The sequence below is a fragment of the Malus sylvestris genome, chromosome 14 (genome assembly GCF_916048215.2).
Source record: "Malus sylvestris chromosome 14, drMalSylv7.2, whole genome shotgun sequence".
NCBI lineage: Eukaryota > Viridiplantae > Streptophyta > Magnoliopsida > Rosales > Rosaceae > Malus > Malus sylvestris.
In genome coordinates, this window is record NC_062273.1 from 24355257 (window position 1) to 24377697 (window position 22441).

Genomic DNA, 22441 nt, shown 5'->3' on the forward strand with positions numbered 1-22441 from the left:
TTTTTGAAATTATTCACTCCGATGTTTGGGGTCCTTCGAGGGTAGAATCATTTTATGGGTATAGGTACTATGTTACCTTTGTAGATGATTACTCTAGAACTACTTAGTTGTATCTATTGAAGTTTAAAAGTGAAGTGTTTGATGCCTTTAAAGACTTTCACAATCTTGTTAAAACTCATTTTTCCTCCAAGATACATACACTTAGGTTTGACAATGGCACTGAGTATACATTTAACATTATGTCAACCTATTTAAGCACTCATGGAGTTATGCATCAAACAAGTTATGTGGGTACACCACAACAAAATGGTGTTGCCGAGAGAAAAAATAGAGATTTGTTGGAAAAAACCAGGTCCTTGATGTTTCAAATTAATGTTCCCAAGATGTTTTGGTCCCAAGGCATTCTTACTACCACTTACATCATTAACAGGTTGCCTAGTCGAATACTGAGTTCTAAATCACCCTATAAGAACCTTAAAGGAAGAACCATGGATGTATCTCACCTCAGAACTTTTGGGTGCATTTGCTTTGTCCACATTCAAGCTGCTCAACGTGACAAATTGGAACCAAGAGCTACTAAATGTGTATTCATGGGTTATTCAAGTTCTCAGAAGGGTACAAGTTCTATAATCTAAGCACTCGAAAAATCATAGTGTCCAGAGATATGAGATTTGATGAATTCACTCCCTATTTTTCAAAAAACTCTGAGTCTATTTTGCAGGGACAGAGTTTCTTGGATTCCTTTCCACTTCCTATTCCAGCTGAAGTGCATGAATGTAGCTCCCAATTGCTCTCTATTAATCATACTGATGATCATGTGAGTTGTGAAAATTCCACTGATCTTTCTCAAACTTAAGATCAACTCCAAGAAGCTGTGATTGCTCCAAGGAGAAACCCTACCAGAGATAGGCAACCACCTACAAGGTTTCAAGAGTATGTGGCTTATACTGCAAGACATCCTATTTCTTAAGCTGTTACTTATAAAAATTTGTCTTCATCTCATGTATCTTTCCTTAGTCTGTTGTCTAATGAAACTGAACCTAAAAGTTTTCAAGAAGCTAGTGTCAATCCAATCTTGCAAGAAGTAATGCACGAAGAACTCAAGGCCTTGAATAATAATCACAGATAGAGTGTTGTCAAGCTTCCCAAAGGGAAGAAAGCTGTGCTAAATAGGTGGATTTACAAGACAAAATTTCATTCTGATGGTGAAATTGAAGGGCACAAGGCCAGACTAATAGCTAGAGGATTCACTCAAACATATGGCATTGATTACAATGAGACATTTGCTCCAGTTGCCAAGATGAACACTGTGAGAGTTCTACTATCTGTGGCTGTTACTCATGAATGGCCCTTGTTCCAAATGGATGTAAAGAATGCCCTTCTTCATGGTGACCTCAAAGAACAGGTATACATGAGATTACCACCTGGACATTCTCAAGAGAATGAAACTAATATGGTCTGCAAACTTCACAAAGCTATATATGGACTCAAGCAATCTCTTCGTGCATGGTACTCTAAACTGAGCTCAGTTTTGGAAGCTGTAGGATTCAAAAGAAGCCATGATGATTCTTCCTTATTTGTTTGAATTGGTTCAGCTGGTAAACTCGTGGTACTTATATATGTTGATGATTTAATCATTACAGGAGACAATATTAATGCTCTCAAGCAATCCCTTCACCACAAATTTGCAATCAAAGATTTGGGAGTTCTCAAATATTTTCTTGGGATTGAGATTGTTACTTCTAATTAGGGTCTATTATTAAATCAAAGAAAATATGTGTTGGATGTTCTTGATAAGGCAAAAATGATGGACTCCAAACCTGCTCGTACTCATTTAGTCAGCAAACACAAGTTAGATGTTGAAGGCAAATCTTTAATTGATCTCAGCACCGATCAAAGATTAGTTGGGAAACTCATTTATCTTACTATTACGAGACCAGACATTGCTTATGCAGTGAGTCTCATTAGTTAGTTCATGCCTTCTCCTACCTCAATTCACTAGGAAATGGTCAAAAGACTTCTCATGTACCTTAAAGGTTCAGTGGGAAGGGGGATTCTCATGAAGAAAAATGGTTCAACTCACATTATGGGCTATATTGATGCTGATTGGGCAGGTAATGCCCTTGATTGTAAATCTACCACAGGTTTTTGCACCTTCGTTGAGGGCAACCTTGTTACATGGAAGAGCAAGAAGCAAGTTGTGATAACTAGGTCAAGTGCTAAAGCTGAGTACCGTGTGATGGCATCCACTGCTTGTGAGCTTATTTGGTTAAAAAGTCACCTTACAGACCTAGGTTTTTCAAGCTTTTAATCGATGTATTTGTACTGTGATAACCAAGCTGCCATGCACATCGCATCGAATCCGGTGTTTCACGAAAGAACAAAACACATTGAAGTGGATTGTCATTACATGCATGCCCAAGTTCAAGCCAAAGTGATTGTCACTCGAAGTCATGATCAACTGGCAGACATTTTCACAAAAACCCTAGAGTCTACTCAGTTTCAAAGTTTGTTTTGCAAGCTTGGATTAATCAACCCCTTTGATCTAGCTTAAGACGGCTTGCTGAAAGAAGTCATCAGTGGTCAAGGTACTAGTTGCATCTGCAACATTAGTCATATGCAACATCAGTTAATCAGCCATATGCGGTATCATTTATATGCAGCATCAATTTCAAGGTACAAGTTGCATTTGCAACTTCATCTACTCACATCAAATACACTATTGGTCAGTATGAGAGCCATGCTGCCTTCACCCTTCCTGGGCTCAACCATGTTGTTCATGGTATTGATGTCTTTGATCCCAAGTTCAATATTGTTTCACCAAGAGCTGACATGAATGAATACAAACAACCACTTTGAACTAGAAATCAACAGGTAGTTCAAGAACCTTACCAACCAAACCTAACTAGAAACCCAGTAGATTGATAGCATATATATCTAAGCGAAGTTGTACTAGCAGAATAAACATAGGAATAAGTACATGATTTAGCAGGGATAAACTAGGTAACCGAGGCTAATTCGTTTCACTTTAGGCGGCTAGGTTGATCCATAAACTAACTCATGTTCTTGACTTGATGGATAGTTCTAATGTGATTTCATATTCTCTTTGTCAAATTTTTGCATCATCTTTGCTCACTTCTACAAATTTGCTGCAAAGTTGTACACTAGGATTACAGTGAGCATGATTTTTACATCCTAAAAAATGTCGAATTCAATGGCAATGAACTGAATTGTTCTTTTTCGTAAATTTTGTTAAACTATTACATGATGTAAGTTTTCGGATTGACTGTGATGCCTTGAGTTTAATTATCGTATGCAGGAGTTTTAAGCGTTTTTATATGCAGATAAACAGTTGAATATTAGAGTGCGTAACGAATAAGACTACAAAATAATAGGAATATTATTGAATAAACGAGAATGCCGGAATGGGTACAAAACCCTAAGAGGCTACATTGTGACTAGCTTAATTCTCAAATTAAATTACAAGCTCTATTTATAGAGCAATAAACCTAAGAAACCCTAATGCGTAAATGCCAAAAATACCCTACTACAAAATCAAATCAAATCTCTAATTAATTTCCTAAATAAACCTAATAATTTCCAACACCCTCCGTCAAACTTATGGCGGTACACGTCATGAGGTTGCCAACAAGCAGATGTGGATGCAAGCTCCGTTAGGCGGACACGATAAGACAAGCTCCGTTAGGTGGACACAACAAGGCAAGCTCCGTTAGGCGGACATGACAAGGCAAGCTCCGTTAGGCAGACACGACAAGGCAATTTCCGTTAGGCAGACACGACAAGGCAATTTCCATTAGGCAGACACGACAAGACAAGTTCCGTTAGGCGGACACGACAAGGCAAGCTCCTTTAGGCGTACACGACAAGGCAAGCTCCATTAGGCGGACAAGACAAGACAAGCAGGCGAACAAGCGAGTGAGCAAAAACAATCCAAGAGGTGCTCGGGTATGGGCTTTGTAAAAAATTGTAAGGGTGGTCGATCTAGTGCAAAACGGTGTGGGATGCGGATTAGATGTAGAAGTATGGGACAAGAACAAACAACGAATAATATGAACAACGAATCTAAACTGGAAAAAAACACAGCGAAAGACGACAATCTACGAACAAATTGACATCAAACTAATAACCAGCAAATAGACAAACAAAACTAATTCAAACAAATTGACACCCATCATGAGCAGATTAAATCCCGAAGGATCAAGCCTGCTCTGATACTAAGTTGAATATCAGAGTGCGCAACGAACAAGACTACAAAATAATAGGAATATTATTGAATAAACGAGAATGTCAGAACGGCTACAAAACCCTAAGAGGCTACATTGTGACTAGCTTTATTCTCAAACTAAATTACAAGCTCTATTTATAGAGCAATAAACCTAAGAAACCCTAATGCGTAAATGCCAAAAATACCCTACTACAAAATCAAATCAAATCTCTAATTAATTTCCTAAATAAACCTAATAAATTCCAACATAAACTGTACAAGTACCTCTAGCTGTTTAAAGGTCAAATTAACGTACTTTTATGCATCAAAAGCTGCTGCTATAAAGGACTGCAGAGCAGATTGTGTTGTTAATTTCATGTTCTTAATCCCAAGCGGAGGGAATGAGTGTATTCGTACCACATTTGCACCAATTCTGGCTAGGGGGCTGATATGCAGAAGCTTAACCGTCAACACCTCCATCTTCCTTGCTCCTCTCCTGTCATTTTTTTGTTTTTCTCACATTCAATAAATCAGGTGGAAAACTTCAATTGCCACCATCATCCCCAAGCTTCCGATAATTGGGAACCTTCACCAGCTAGGCACCCTACCAAACCGCTCTCTTCGAGCTGTATCTGAAAAGTATAGCCCTCTTCTGCCCATGCACTTAGACCATGCTCCGACTCTTATGGTTTCATCTGCAGAATTTTCCAAAGAGATTATGAGGACTCATGACATTGTTTTCTCCAACAGTCCCAAAACCACGGCTGAAGATGTATTGTACTACGGATGCACAGACATTGGTTTTCCTCCTACGGTGATTACTGGAGACAAGCTAGGAAAATATGTGTTCTAGAACTTTGACTATTGGAAATTATGTATTTAATATTAATTATTATAATATGTAATTTAACATTTGAATGGAAAATTGTAACCGTGAGTTAGTTTGAATTCAATAGGTGCCTGTTAGTAAAATGGTGTTTACTAATAGATGAAAAGTTATGTCTTTTTATTAAGTACTTGGGTTGTACATAATTCTATGATTATTTTCATTAAAGTGTAGAAAATTAGAGTTAATTCTTCCTCTTGAGAAATAGGGTTTTCCCACTTTGTTTCTCTTATTATTTGTTTGTCAAACTCCTAGTCGTGTCTTGAGAGTACACAATATATAAAGTTCGCCAGAGTCTGAAGATTGTAGTGCTTCAACTTCGGATTATATATTGTTGAATCTTGAGAGACGGACGCCTACCGAACTACAAACACAAGGATATGGCGAAATTCTATCTTATGGACACATTGCATTTATACAAGCCTCAATCTCCAAGTTTGTCAGTATTTCTTACTTTCTCTCTAGTTGTTTATACTAATCTTGTACGCAATTAATGTTGTGATTTTCTACAATTAGTATTGTTGAATTTCTCTGTTATTTATATTCATATTTTAATATTGCACCAACAATCTAAAGACGGAAACTCTTTTATGGGACAATTAGAAATTATGAGTAAAGCCTAGGGCTTTAGAGATTGGCAATAAAAATATTGTAATTTACGTTGAGCCTAGCCCTCTTGAAGAAATAAAGAAGAAGGCTGTATATTTCATTCATGCAACTATGACGTGAATCTTTTAACTACTTTTAAATTATTGATGATGATGATTAAGATAGAAGATCATTTGTCTTATATATACATTTCTTAGAAATTAGTCTCTAACTGCTTTTAAATTAATGTTAGTTTGAATTTAACTTCTCTTGGCATTCTAGGCATGTCGCTCAAGCAATGTTTTAAAGTTTGAGACCTGGTAAAATTATTATTCATGCCACCTGATGTGTATTTAAACTAACATAAATAATAGATTAATTTAAACCAAATTAAACTCACAAGCGCACGAATCAATTGTAGTAATATATGCAAATACGAGGTCGATCCTACTAGGATTGTTTTAACACCAATTCACCGAGTAATCACGCTAGACTTAATTAAACAAACAAAGGATAGATTAAATTGAATAATTGAGTAAGACTATAATTAACAAGAAATAGAAAAGACAATTAATTAAAATAAACACGCAACACAAGAAGAAATTGAGAAACAATGGAAGTCTAAGGTTATGAATCCGCCAAAAACAATCCTATTTACTTTTCCTAGAGCCGACTACTATCCAATTACAATGCCAATGTGAAAGGTTGTTCTTTCTAAGATATGAATTAATCCGTGGTCAGGCATCAACTCTTGTATTTCTACATGCTAATTATATCCTATTGGTTAAGCATACAATTAAACACATAAAAACCCATTAAGCGTAGAAGAATCATGTCAACCAAGTAGGACTAGCTTGATATTGCTCATCCTCACTAGTTTGTCTACTCTTCTTAATCTTAGTTCCAATAAACCTAATTGATATTGGTCATCCTCATAGATTTACCTAATTATCTAGATGCAAAATTCCTAAAGGTGATCAATCATTAGAAACTCAAATCTAGAATAAAATACCCACAAAGATTAAGAATATAACATGGCATATAATTGGATAATAACCAACAAAGTACTTCGCAAATATTCATGTCATGGATTCAGCATAAACCTTAGAAAATAACTTAGTTACACATAGAGATAAAAACAAAAGAAAGATAGAACCCGGAATCCATGGCAAAGCACGTCCCTAAGCTCTTCTTCACAAATTGCGGAGATGGTGAATGGTAGTATGGATGTGGTGGTGATATGAGATATGGGGGGATGGATCTTTTGAGAGAGTTTAGGGACCTTATTTATACTATAAAAACTCTAAAAGGTCTGGGAGAAACTCTCCTAAAATAAAACAAACTCCTAAACAATTAATGACACAAACAATGAAAGAATCATTCTTGGCTTGGGAAACACGTCATCTGTCTTGCAAGCCAATTTTGGGGTCGATTTATCTTCTGGAAAAATCTGGAAAAATATTCGAAACATAGCTATATCTCTTATATTTCCAAGCATATATTACACACCACTAGGAAAAATCAAGAAAGCCTCCAAATCTTCATTATCCCACAGCTGCACAATTCTAACGGGAAACCAACTTCTACGGGATTGATTCGTGAAACTAGAATGAATGGCTCCATGGAAAATTATGAAATTCAGACACAACGATCTTCAACCTCTTAGCTTCCTTCTCCAATTGGCCTTGCATCAAAAGTCCTCCAAAAAACGAATTATCACCAAAAATGTTCTAAGTGCACAAATTGGCTGAAGCTGAGAAAATGAAAGTAATAAGGTTTTTTTAAGAGCAATTCCTTAACAAAACTTAAGGATAATTAACATGAAAATATGGTAACTAATGCACCTATCACCGCCTAATTGGTACTGTTGTTGTTAATTATATAAATTCTATGGTATATAGAGATCTCATACTTGGCTGTTATTTTATGTGCGGTTTTTATTAACTGCTTCTTATATAGAAAAGATGGAGATTCTAGTTTCCAGAAAGATATAGTAATAATAATTTTTATATGGCTGCTGCAATTATTATGAGATCCGTTTGAAAACCATGTTCAGTGTTTGTCTCCTTTATATGAAGAAAGGTGTCGATTAAGGCCAAGTGAAATAGTAATGATTGTGAGAATGTGAAGATAAAAAGAGCTTCAGATCGATGAAAGAAGAAACATAATAAAAGCTTGTAAGGAATTGAGTTGTTCTCCATATTGTCAATTGGTTATATATTGAAATCCCAACTTTCTTTAATAGTCATATAAAAATTTTCATTATATGCAAATCTAAAAGGGCCATAGTGTACCAGTTCGTGGACTGATGCAATGTTTCTTTCTTGGGAAAAAGACCAATATTTTGATTGGGCATGAGGATGATTAATAGGTTTTGTTGAGAAAACCCTTATATTCATAAAGATGTCAACATACGCTTTTGATGAAGAGTGAATGCCCAAATAAAATAGGGTTGTTTTAAATTTGTATTGAAACAGTTGGAAAACCCCAGTAGAAGATATGAACCCAACTTCTATGGTATCATGAGTATAAGAGGAGTGCAGATTATTCATATTTAAGTGTCCATTATATTCATGGAAAGAATGGAATACGTAAGATGAAAATTGAACAATTACTCAGGCATATGTGAACATATGCAAAATTGGGTTTAGCCTTAAGTCATGGTCAGTCATGATAAGAACCCAGAAAGTGGATGAATTTGGCTTTGAGAAGCAACAAAAACTGAACTCATTTTAGATGAGTTAAATATCAACACAAAAAGACGCTCACTTAATTATGGGGTCTAGGTTGAAGAAGTTAAGGTTCCACCATAAAACCAATTGGTGTAGAATTATCAGAGAGATGGACCTTTGGCCCACTTCCAACAACAGAGATATTATCTCCAACCTGGTAATTACCAGTGTTATTTAGGGTGGGTAATTCTATTTAAATTGTTTTTCTCTTTTCCCTCTAGCTGATGTGGGATTCAAGTCTGTCCCCCGGCCTATTTTTCCCCTTCCTTCTCTTTTTTCCTTCTCCATGCAAACTCACAGCTTTCTCTCTCTCTCTCTAAACTCTGTAAGTTCACCATCTCTAACCTTTTCTCCCTCTCCCCTAGCTGCACACACCTACCCACACATCAACGACAACGAACCCTTTAACCCATCACCAGGGATGGGCTTCCTCTTTCCCTCACTCTCTGTGAAGCACAGAGACGAACCGAAAACCCCCTCCGGTGAGTTTGGTTTTGAGGTTGACGATTCGAGGTAAACTTTATTTGATTCGGACCTATTCTAGTCTCTCTTTATCTTCCCTAGCCTTGTGGGGTTGTTTTTGAACCAAAAATCGAAATACTTAACCTTGTTATTCGATCTTTAGTTTTTCCGGCGAGCACCATGGGTTTCAGATGGTTTTCTAGCCACTACTTGGGAAACCAAAGGTATAATCCTAATCTACTCTTGTTTGTCTTCAATTTGGTGGGTAGTTCGTAAGTTATGGTTGAGGTTCGAGGTTGACTGGAGTTAGGGAAGCTCTAGCTTCCGTCTTCGTCGAAACCACCCTGAAACGGGGCCGACCCAACCCGGTAACCCTAAACCTAGATCCACAACCCTAGTCCAACCCAAAGATTTCGGCCATGGAACCTGAGCCAATTGGCCAGCCCAACCCAATAAACCTGGAACCCAAAATTAGGCCCACCTTTATAACCTTTCAGCCCAACCCAGAACCAATCTCAAAACCAAGGCCGCACGTGAACCTACATGTGGGTGCGCGTGAGCGCAGGTCTTGGCCGGTGTGTAGAGCACACGCACCTCCATTGAAGGTACTGTGCTCTGCCACCGTGGACGGCAGCGTCGGTGACTTTTCAGGCAACCCAAATCTGCGCATGATGGAGCGTGCGGCGGCACGTGGGGGGTACCATGGTACACCCTTATGTTTTTCGACGTCCTGAATCCATTTATAACATCCATTTCCCAAAATTCAACCGTTTTAGTATAGTTTTATTAATTGGTACCCTTATATGCTTAGGTGCAAATGTTTATGGCATTTCCGTCCTCTCTAGGTTGCACGGCTATTCGACGGCAAAGTATCTGTGAGTGGATCCCTTCTAAAATGCATGATTTTACTATTAGAAATGCATACATGAAAAACATGATTTAATGGCTACGCTTTATGAAACGTTTATGAGTAAATTGGTTTCACGCTTTTGAAATATCATGCTTTATCGACTTTACGTTCTTTGTGGTATATATGATTGATGACTATATACCTACTTATGAATGTGGTTTTACGATATGACATTTTAGTTATTGAGCTCCAATTTGAGATTGATATATATATATATATATATATATATATATGAATGGTTCTGCCTATGGGCGAATGAAATCATTAATTGGCTTCGGTCGGGTGATGTAGGGCCTATGATACTACCTATGGACGAAAGGTCCTGCCTACGGGCAAATGATACTGCCTATGGGCGAATGGTTCTACCTATGGGCGAATGATACTACCTACGGGTGAATGATATTGCCTATGGGCGAATGATATTGCCTATGGGCGAATAAGGCCGGGAGATGTAGTGCCTTTGGACAAATTAAGATATATGTGTGTGTGTGTGTGTGTGTGTGTGTGTGTGTGTGTGTGTGTGCCTTGAGCTACTACTACTAAGCACATTATATATGATATATGTTTTCTGAAAGGTTTTATGGCATGCTAGGATTTTTGGAAAACCTATTACTTATTATGCTATACGAGTTTTCTAAACTTGGGGGTTATTATGTTAAAGTTTAATTGTTTTAGTATTACTTATATATCAACTTAGTCCACTCATGTTTTGTTTTGCGCCTTATCAGGACTTAGAATCCAGGCGTCATGGCACTCCCGCATTAGCATCTTTGAGTCATCTAGGTGTAGGACCCATCTCTTTGTTCATTCAATTTTATATTATTCCTTTTTAGTGTCTCGGATTAGTTGTATGCTCTGAACACATTCCACCATTGCATATTCATCATAATTAAAGTTAAAAGTTTTATTTATTTCGGTTAATTGTTTCTAGTTCTCATGCATCCTAATATAGCTTTGTCACCTTCGGGTGTCGGCCAGCACATGCCTACCCTGGTGTTTGGATAATATCAGGGTTGGGCATGTCAATTACCCATCACGTGGCAGTATGAACCCGCTCCCTTACTCTGATACCATGAAGAAGTTGAGGTCCACCATAAAAATAGAAAACAACTACTCTCATATGAAAAAAAAAAAATTCATAAGATAGATTGTGCACACCATTAAAGATAGTCAACCTAGAAATGGATTCAATTATTAGAAGTTAGACTAGAGAGAAGTTGATCATGATATCGACGGGAATGAGGCTAAAACCTGACTTAGTTGATTGGAGATCCCATGGTCTAAGTCCAATAGGCAAACTTGGTTAGACATGATTCAAAAAAGTTAACACACTATATACCTCATTCTTATGGTGATAGAAGTGTGTTGTCAGTACTTCAATGAGAATGAGATGACTAAATCCTCTAAAGCTCTCACATAATTCAGGATTTGTTCAGGACCCAAATGAACACAACCGTATAAACCGTAATATATAAGGATTAGTGATCTTTGTTGCTTATTATCTCGATTTACTATTGTGGTGAATAGTTCAAGATCTTCTACATCCATTGCATCACCAAGTAAATCCTATAAGTATTCACTAGGATAGGTTCATGTCCAAAAGACACATCTCCCGATGTATCTCTTGTCTTCCTGTACTCTCAAGTTCTTCCTAATTTTTCATTCATGTGGGGAAAAGTTTGAGGAGAAAAATTGTAATCTTGGGAGTACAGAGAACTCTAAAGGAAGGGTGATGAAACAACTTTCAGCTTTTAGTTTCGGAGATTATTTCCCTTATTTGGGATGGATTGACCTCCTTACCACATTAGTTTTGGGCCGGAAAGCAACCTTTGGAGCAATTGATTCTCTTTTGAATCAGGTGCTTAAAGGACCATAGAAAGTCAACAGTGACAGTCTTTCAAGAATTTGAACTTGCTTAGGTAAACCTCAAAGCAATCCTAATGGTCTCTCTTTCTCCATATAACAATGTTCTCTTGTCGCATGTCTAGTACATTAGTTGTCAGATTGTCAATTTAGACTAAATACAAACAAAAATTCACACGATCAATCATCTAGATTCACATTCTAAAAACATATTATGTTCAAAACAACAAATGCAGGACTGGTGTTGGTGAGAAAGCCGAATGTGATGAAGAACTCGAGAAGAGGTAAGAAAAGTCGCCGGAAAGAAGCTAAAGATAAACATGAATGACATCCATCAAATGGAATACTAGAAATGTGTCATTGAAGAGACTGGAAGACCACATCCACTAGCTCCTCTCTTGATCCCTAGACAGTCATTCGTCTTTGCAAGGCTACGACATTGTTCTGAAAACAAGAGTGTATGTGAATGCATGGGAAATCCACAAAGACCACAAAAATTTGGGAAAGGCCAGAGAAGTTTCTAGCAGAGAGGCTTGTGGACAGCCTAATTGATTTCAAAAGCTAATACTATCAGTACAAGGAATCACTTTGGGGATTGTTTGTTGAGGAAAAACTTAGAGTACACAAGTAAACAAATTACTTGTATTACACACACAAAATATTTCAACACTCAAAAGGACACAAAGACACACTTTAGAAGTAATGACACTCACTCACTTTCTAGAGACAAACTCTAGATCACTCACACTCCTCCTCACAAGACTACTCTTACTTCTCACTCTCACTTGGTTGCTTGCTTGCTTGATTACTTCTTTCTTGTTGGTTGATTGCTTTCACAACATCACACACCTATTTATAGGTGGTGTTTGCCGACTAAAATTCCCCATTGCCTTTGGGCTTTGCATGGCAGCCACACAATTGTACAAGCTGCTAGAGCTTTCTAGCACACACATCCACCGACTTAATAAGATAATGCTAGAATTATCTAGCATATTGACATGTCTGCATGCTGCACCGACTTTGGTGCTTGGATTTGTGTGGAATGGGCTGGGGTTGGGCCCTTTTAACATTGTTACTGTGGATATGTGATTGCCATTTACCAACCTCTTATACTGGTCTGTGGAAGATGCAGATTCTGCATTTGAATTTTCCATATATTTTGTACAAGGCATGATACTGACAAAAACAGACAAAGCCACACACATACAAAACAAACGTCAAGATTACAAAACAACACAGTGACAACAATTCTAACTGAATCTGGTTTCTCATTCTTTTCACTAAATTACATAATGATATTACACTTCATAGATTTTCTGGTACGCATCAAAGAATAGTATGCATTGGGATCTTTGATTTTATACACTAAGATAATATCACTAGCAATAAATTATTACTCAAATTTCATAACTCATAGAAACCACCACGAAAATGTACAATATTTTGAACCACCATAGAATTTTGGCATCCTCAAATTGCCAATCTATTAAATTTGAAGTGAAAGATGAAATCTTGGGAAACCCCACAAAACAAATAATTTAAAACCACGGCCAATCTATTAAATTTGAAGTGAAAGATGAAGGGGTGGTTTGGGAGTGAGGTGCTTAAAAAAAAAGCACCCATGAAAAAAAGCTGTGAGGGTTTTAGGTGTTTGGTAAATTGAAAAAAAAAGAAGCTTATTTTGGAAGCTGCTGTGAAAATAAGCTGAAATCAAAGGAAAAAGCTAAAGCTGCTATTTGCAGCTTTGGAAAACTGGTTTTTTTTTCAAAGCACACGGAGTTACAGTGCTCCTTTAATGAAAAGACCCACTATCAGACTGTTTTTTTTTTTCCAAAAGCACTTTTACAAAAAAGTTTACCAAACACTCTGCTGATTTATTTCACAGCCGCTTATTCTCACAACACAGCCGCTTATTCTCACAGCAGTTTTTTTTCAAAGCACAGCAATATCAAACCAGCCCGAAATCTTGGGAAATCCCCACAAAACAAATAATTTAAAACCATTCAAGCAATCATGCAAAGCAATAAAAATAATGTAGAACTACGGATTCTTACAAAATGCGGTTTTACTATTATTTTATTTATTTTTTATATTTGTTATCCCAAACAAAGTTATAGAAAAGTTTCGTAATTCATCACTAAACATCCAATACTCTGATTTTAAACCATAAAAAAGTTATCATAACTCATAGAAACCACCACGAAATGTACAATATTTTGAATCATCATAGAATTTTGGCATCCTCAAGTTGCCAATCTATTAAATTTGAAGGGAAAGATGAAGTCTTGGGAAACCCCACAAAACAATTAATTTAAAATCATGGCCAATCTATTAAATTTGAAGTGACAATCTATTAAATTTGAAGTGAAAGATAAAGTCTTGGGAAACCCCACAAAACAAATAATTTAAAACCAATAATTTAAAAGGAAAACTAATGAAAAGGGCTTGAAAACTTTGAGTTTTAATGATAAGGACAAAATAAAGGGCAAAGTGAATAGTACCAGGATTGACTTTTTAGTGTAAAAATGTGGTTTTTCGTTAAAGTGAACAGTACCAGGTGCTTTTCATTAAAGTTCCCTAATTTAAAACCATGGCCAATCTATTAAATTTGAAGTGAAAGATGAAGTCTTGGGAAGCCCCACAAAACAAATAATTTAAAACCATGGCCAATCTATTAAATTTGAAGTGAAAGATGAAGTCTTGGGAAACCCCACAAAACAAATAATTTAAAATCATGGCCAATCTATTAAATTTGAAGTGAAAGATAAAGTCCATTCAAGCAATCATGCAAAGCAGTAAAAATAATGTAAAACTACGGATTCTTACAAAATGCAATTTTACTATTAAAAATGATAGTTTATTATGCGGTTTTACTAAATCTATTAAAAATAATTTAAAATCATTCAAGCAATTAGGCAAAGCAGTAAAAATAATAGTAATCCGTTTGTTTTTAACATTTCGTAAACCCTAGCAATAATATGAGTTCTAATTCATCTTTGACGAGAATCGAACCTAAAATCTCTTACTTACAAGTAAAAAAAATATATCATTAAACCGTAGTACTAAATGACTCTTTAATTCCAACATTAAAATGAGTTGACGACTTTGTCAGTAGTGTCTGCCTCTTCATACTCAAGTTTTGCACAAACAGATTCTTACAAAATGTGGTTTTACTATTATTTTATTTATTTATTATATTTGTTAGATATATTAGATATAAAATAAAGGGATGGAAAAGAAATAAAATGTCCTTTTCATAATATTATTTCTTTAAGTTGAATGCGGTCCTCATGTGAAAAGTATAGGAAATAGGAATGCCATAAGGAAAGAACAATACTTGACTATTCAAAGATTAGTAGGAACTCCTGCTCAAACTTTTTCAAAATTATTCGTTGTCAATTTATAGAACTTTGTGTTTATAATCAGAACTATTCATATTATAAATCACCCTAAAAAGATCACCTTTACAAAAAATCAATTAAAACTAAGGTCGTTTAATCATCAAACTGTTTAAAAACAAATGAACGGTATTGGTAAAAGCATTACGAACCGTCTATGTACTTGCTATAATAGTTGACTAAACGACCTTAGTTTTAATTTATTTTTTGCAAAGATGATCTTTGCAATGTGATTTATAGTATGAACGATTCTGATTATAAACACAAAGCTCTGTGATTAAAACATTAAGAGTTTTGAGTAGAAGTTCATGCTCATTTTTGAGTAGTCAAGTATTGTTCCTAAGGAAAAGGGGTGGGCATTTCCCTTGTACAAAATCAGATGCTAGAAAATCTCACACTACCTACCTTTTGAGAATCTGAATTATGAAAATTTAATAGACACAACGTGGCCCGTTTTTGTGCAAATCATCAATGCATTTCTTATTCTAGTGCTTGCCATAATAATGCAAACATAAAATAAAAAGAAAATTAATGAAAATGACTTGAAAACTTGAAGTTTTAATGATAAGGACAAAATAAAAGGTAAAACAAATAGTACCATAATTGACTTTTTAGTGTAAAAATGTGGTTTTTAGTTAAAATGAACAGTACTGAGAGTTTTTTGTTAAAGTTCCCTAAAATAAAAGGTTAACATATCCTTTTTTCAAATGTTATCATTAGAACGCAAGTCCACCTCTGCTACAATAGTAGAGAGGAGTGTTGTCCTTGCATCACGGCATGGGTTCGAACTATGTTGGTTCCCTAATTTAACATCTAATATAACAAATCTATCTTTAACCTGAAAAAATGTTATCATCAGAACTGTTCGTTGTTATTTAAAAATTATTGGGTTAAGTCAGGATAATTATTTTTTAAGGGTGGTTTTAGATTGGTCATAACTTTTTTTAATAAACAAACAATATTATTTAGGTGAAGGATGAGTTTAGCCTCACAATGGACTGAAGAAAATCGAACCTAAAACCTCTTACTTACAAATGAAAATGAATACCACTAGACATCTCAATAATGTGGTCATAATCTTTTAAAACAATTCAAATAACTACCTAAAGTTTGGAAAAATAGACATCTTTTAAGTTCACTAGCGTTCAGTTATGATATGGACAAATATTAAGCAAATTTTAACTCTAAGGTCATCTATGGAGATTTGAATCTCCAAATTGATGCCTTTTGGCTAAGCAAAAGCAAATTTATAGTTGAACTTGGCTAAAATGAGTCAATTTGGGGAGAGAGACTTTCCAAAGACGTCGATTAGTGAAAACTAACTTTAGTATTTGTCCACATCATCACTTAATACTAGTAATGTCATCACTTAATTTGGTAAAGTATCCAAAGACCTACCAGATGTCTAATTTTCAAAACCTTATGTAGTTATTTGGAATGTTTTAAAAGGTTGAGATTAATTTAAAAGACTAGGTAGTTTTTTGTACTTAACAAAAAATTATTTGTAGAAAAACTCATTTGATTTGTAGACCTTTAAGCCATCTATATATGTCAAACAAATTGATAATTTTAGTAACAAACGGTATTGATTTATATGAATGACCAAATGAGTTTCAATATCTTAGCGGTATTTGCACGTGATTCAATATCCTAACAGGTAAGGTGTTGGGATTTCACCCATACATACGGGGGTTCGAAACTCTCCTCACCTCTAGATTATTGTAAGAACATCTCCAAAGGAGATAAAATGTCCACATAAGCTTTAACAATAAAAAAAAAAGATAGCCACTAATTGTTTCCAACCGAAATGTCCAATCCTATGTAGCATGACATGAAATGACTGTAAAGGGGCTTGCTGTCAAATTTGACAACAGCTTCAAATTTTCTTTATTAATTATTAAATATCTTTTATTAATAATTAAATGTCATTTATTATTGGATTGTTGAACAATAGAGTTTGTTTTATGTACTACCTTTTTCTTCTTTTTTAATCAACAAGTTCTTTTCAATATAAGCGACGATGCTTTGTGAAATACAGTTATTCATTCTTCAATAGGCATCCTACATTATTTTGTGAACTCTCAAATTTTTTCAGACTTATCTTCTGATTCAGCGAAGGAGTCTGAAAAAATTTGAGGCATGTTCACAAATATTTTGTTGTTAATTAATATTTTCAATTAAGGGGTTGTATTTTGTTGGATTATTTGTATTAATATTTTGTTGTTCAGGATTATGAATTTGTTATGAATTATTTATATATGTAATATTTAAAATATAAAACAGAAATTAAGAAAAATAATAATGTGATAAAATAATAATTTAATTTGATATATTGGGTGGAGAGCAAAACATTAAAATATGTCAAAATGCTACATAGCTGTCAAATTTAAATTTTACGTTCAAAATTTAACATCTCCTTTGAAGATGTTCTAATAGTTTCGAAACTTCTCCCTTAATAATAATAAAAATAAAAATAAAAGAGTTTCAAATTAAATGAATTTCTCTAAAAATATTTCTTATTATATTTATATAATAATATGAATAGAGGAAATCAAGGAAGTATAATCCAATTGGAATGGTGGCTGGGATTCACCCATTACAAAATCAGACAAACATTAATGCAAATTTAATCCTAGCAGACAATAATGCAATTCTAATTGCACAATATTTTTATTTTTATTTAATCAACATCATACTGCATGATGATACTTTATTGAATCACTGCATGAAACATGACAAACATATGGAGCGAGATGGCTTTCTAATGGCTTTCTAATGCAGTTGAGCATGCTTTACTTGTGGATTTAGGGTTTTTCTCAACTGTTCTTCAGGTTCTTTTTTTGTGCCGTTTTTAGAAATTCTGTGCACATGTTGAGATGCTTTTAATTGGAGAATTTTGTTAGTAAGGAGCTGTTGGGTGTGAATCATGTGTGATTTCCTTTTTTATTTTATTTTTACTGGATTTTAGGATCCATATGATCCAATCATATAATCCATATATGGAAACGAAATGGAAGCAAATCAAAATCCAACTACTTCTAAGCAATGATTATTCATTTGATAGAAAACTTCATTTTAATCTTTAAAAAATATGAGTTTTAGACTATAACATTGTGTAAGATTAAAATCCAATTTTAGTTCTTAGTACATTTAATCATCTCATTTATTAGTTATATTTTGATGTTTTATTTATTTATTTATTTTTATTTTAAAGTATTAATTACATTTAAATTTAATTTTTATTTCATTCATCAAAATATATTTTAATGTCTACATTTAGGCAACTAATTTTTTTATAATATATATATATATATTCTGATAACAATTTTGTATATTCTTCGTTCAGACAAACATTAATTCAAATTTAATCCTAGCAGACAATAATGCAATTATAATTGCATAATATTTTTATTTTTATTTAATCAACATCATACTGCATGATGATACTTTATTGAATCATTGCATGAAACATGACAAACATATGGAGTGAGATGGCTTTCTAATAATGGCTTTCTAATGCAGTTGAGCATGCATGATGATACTTTATTGAATCACTGCATGAAACATGACAAACATATGGAGCGAGATGGCTTTCTAGTGGCTTTCTAATACAGTTGAGCATGCTTTACTTGTGGATTTAGGGTTTTTCTCAACTGTTCTTCAGGTTCTTTTTTTGTGCCGTTTTTAGAGATTCTGTGCACATGTTGAGATGCTTTTAATTGGAGAATTTTTTTAGTAAGGAGCTGTTGGGTGTGAATCATGTGTGATTTCCTTTTTTATTTTATTTTTACTGGATTTTAGGATCCATATGATCCAATCATATAATCCATATATGGAAAAGAAATGGAAGCAAATCAAAATCCAACTACTTCTACGCAATGATTATTCATTTAATAGAAAACTTCATTTAATCTTTAAAAAAATATGAGTTTTAGACTATAACATTGTGTAAGATTAAAATCCAATTTTAGTCCTTAGTACATTTAATCATCTCATTTATTAGTTAAATTTTGATGTTTTATTTATCTTTTTATTTTTATTTTAAAGTATTAATTACATTTAAATTTAATTTTTATTTCATTCATCAAAATATATTTTAATGTCTACATTTAGGCAACTAATTTTTTTATAATATATATATATATAGATATATATATATATATATATAGATATATATATATATATATATATATATATTCCGATAACAATTTTGTATATTCTTCATTTAGGTATATTAATACATTTGAATTTTTCGGTATATCCATCGATACAAACATATAGGTACATTAATTCAATATAATGCATTTCGGTACGTACATTTTGGTACACACATTTGAGTATTGACTTTTAGGTACATTAATTCAATATACTATATTTCGGTACATACATTTTGGTATGTACATTTTGATACTTACATTTCGGTATTGACATTTAGGTACATTAATTCAATATAATACATTTCGGTAGATACATTTAGGTTCATTATAATATATTTCGGAACAATTGTAGATACAAATATTTCAGTACAAAATGTCAATTTTATATATTTCGGCACAATCATTTTTGTACACTTATGTATTTATATATTTTTGTATCACAAATTTCTTTTAATATTTTCTCATTTTTGTTCATTTATACTTGGAGAACTAAATATGTACATATTAATAAAATTAAAATTTAATGTGGAGAGATTAAATAAAAATACACATTAAATAACAAAATTTAAATTTTGATAAAAATACACTTCAAGAAAAAAAATTGAATATGTAATCTAGCACCAGATTTTTTAAAATTTTAATCTTTTGCAAAGATTCAAGTTAAAAAAAAAAATTTAAAAAAAACCCCTTGATTTGACCTGGAAATTCTAGAGATTTGTGTCCTATATAAACCCAGCAAACCCAGAATTCTATCCAGACAAACCCAGCAACAAGAGCTAGAACAGCAATGGCTCTTCTAGCACTTGTGTTTGAGCAGCTGCAGAAGAATGTCTTTCTTCTTCCTCTTCTCCTCCTTTCTGCGTTCATTCTCTTTTCGTTTACTAGATCATCGTCCAATGGCGATGAGAAACGCAAACTCAAGTTACCACCTTCCCCTCCAAGGTTGCCATTGATCGGAAACCTTCACCAGTTAGGCACATTCCCGCACCTTTCTCTCCATGCTCTCTCGAAAAAGTATGGCGATTTAATGCTAGTGCATTTGGGGAAAGTTCCGACTCTGATTGTTTCGTCTGCAGAGATGGCCACGGAGGTGATGAAGACGCAGGACATTGCTTTCTGCAGCCGGCCAAAAGCCACTGCTCCAGGAATATTGTTCTATGACGCTCATGATGTGGGGTTTGCTCCTTACGGGGAGTACTGGAGGCAAGTTCGGAAAATCTGTGTTCTTGAGTTTCTCAGTCTTAAGAAGGTGTCACAGTTTCAGTACGCAAGGGTGGAAGAAGTTTCCGAGTTGGTCGGAAAGATTCGCAAAGTGTCGAGTCTCAATGGCGGTGGTCCTATTGTTCTGAGTGATCTGCTGGTGGCAACCTCCAACAACATCATCTGCAGGTGTATTCTCGGACAAAAGTTTGAGGGCGAAGAGAACAAGTGGTTCGGAGATCTGACGAAAGATTTGATCTGCCAACTCACGAGTTTCAGTTTTACGGATTACTTTGGTCCGAGGATGAGTTGGCTCGACCGTGCTAGAGGCCACATTAAACATTTGACATCAATTTGGTCCGAATTTGATAAGTTTTTCGATAAGTTGATTGCCGAACATAAGGAGGCAGAGAAAGAAGGCAAGCCTCGCAAGAAGGATTTCGTGGATATTCTCCTCCAAGTTCAAAAGGATGGCAATGACTTTGAGCTCAAAAGTGACCACCTCAAAGCACTTCTACTGGTCTGTGTATATCCCCCTTCATACTTACTCTCTTTAACAATAACATTATATATATGGCTGAAGATTGATTTGGCTTCTTAAGTTACGATTTCAGGACATGTTTGTCGGAGGAAGTGATTCTAGTTGGACTGCCATGATATGGTTGATGACAGAGCTTGCGAAAAATCCGCGTGTGATGAAGAAAGCCCAAGAAGAGGTAAGAAGAGTGGTGGGGAAAAAGGGATTTGTAGATGAGAATGTTGACATCCCCCAAATGACCTACATGATATGTTGCATCAAAGAAAATATGAGAGTTCATCCTCCGGGACCTCTTTTACTTCCCCGTGAAACAATTACAGATGTGAAATTGGGAGGTTACAACATCCCTGCGAAAACACAAGTGTTTGTCAGCGCGTACTCGGTACAAAGGGACCCCAAAGTCTGGGACAAGCCCGATGAATTTTACCCGGAGAGGTTCGAGGAAAAGTCCGTTGGTTTCGTAGGTCAGGAGTTTGAACTCATCCCGTTCGGTGCTGGGAGAAGGGTGTGCCCTGGACTCGGCTTTGCGGTTGCTTCAACTGAATATGTGTTTTCCAACCTTCTATATTGGTTTGATTGGAAATTGCCTACTGGTGCTAAAGCATTGGCCGAGACCATGGACACCGATGAAGTTTACGGACTCTCAGTCCATAAGAAAGCTGCTCTCAACCTTATCCCAATCCCATACGACCCTTGATCCTGTTAAGGATAGTAATCCAATGGTAGAATATGGAGACACTTGTCAAAAGATAAGATTAGAAAGGTTGTTAGAGTTAGTTACATTGTGACTTAGACAATAAGTTTCATAGAAGATAGTATATAGTCTTGATATTGTAAGAATGTAAATTGACAAAAAATATACATGAAAAGATTGCCTCTCTCTCTCTAAATCTTTCTCTATCTCTCTCTATCTTCTTTCTTCTTCTTCGTATCTTTCACAAGCTTTATACATCTCATTCTTCTCTGAGATTACAGCTTGGTTAACATGGTATCGTCGCCGGAATAGCTAATCGCTCAGTTGGATATTTTCGATCTAGAACTGCTTCTGCTCATCATTTCTGCTCCCATTATCATCATTGCTAGTTTCTTGGGGTTCTTCATCTTCTCTCTATCATTTTTCTTGGTGTTCGTCTGTTGTGCACACCAAGTGTTCGATATAAGTCTTCAATAGTTGTTCTTCTTCAAGATTTCAGGTTTCTTGCATAAATGGTTACTGCTTCACAATTGCAGATTATTCAGTCTCCAATTACATCCCTCATATCCACTATTTCAACATATGTGACAGTAAAGCTCGATGAGACCAATTACTTGGTTTGGAATTTTCAGATGCAACTTTTTCTTGAAGGGTATGGAATTATGGGTTTTATGGATGGATCCGCACCTTGTCCTGTTCAATTCATAAGGGTTACATCTAATGGGTCTGAGGTTGATTCTGAAGGAGTTACTTCTTAAACAGAATCTGATGCCTACAAGATCTGGAAG

The 22441-nt window shown here is 34.9% G+C and overlaps 1 protein-coding gene across 1 annotated transcript; it reads left to right on the forward strand.

Annotated features, from left to right (window-relative positions):
* The first annotated feature begins 19963 nt into the window (after window positions 1–19963).
* On the forward strand, window positions 19964–21849 carry LOC126598892 (phenylacetaldehyde oxime monooxygenase CYP71AN24-like). The gene is made up of 2 exons (XM_050265271.1): window positions 19964–20941; window positions 21036–21849. Exons 1-2 carry the CDS (start codon window positions 20009–20011, stop codon window positions 21654–21656), a joined length of 1554 nt encoding a protein of 517 aa, XP_050121228.1. The 5' UTR covers window positions 19964–20008; the 3' UTR covers window positions 21657–21849.
* The last annotated feature ends 592 nt before the right edge of the window (window positions 21850–22441 follow it).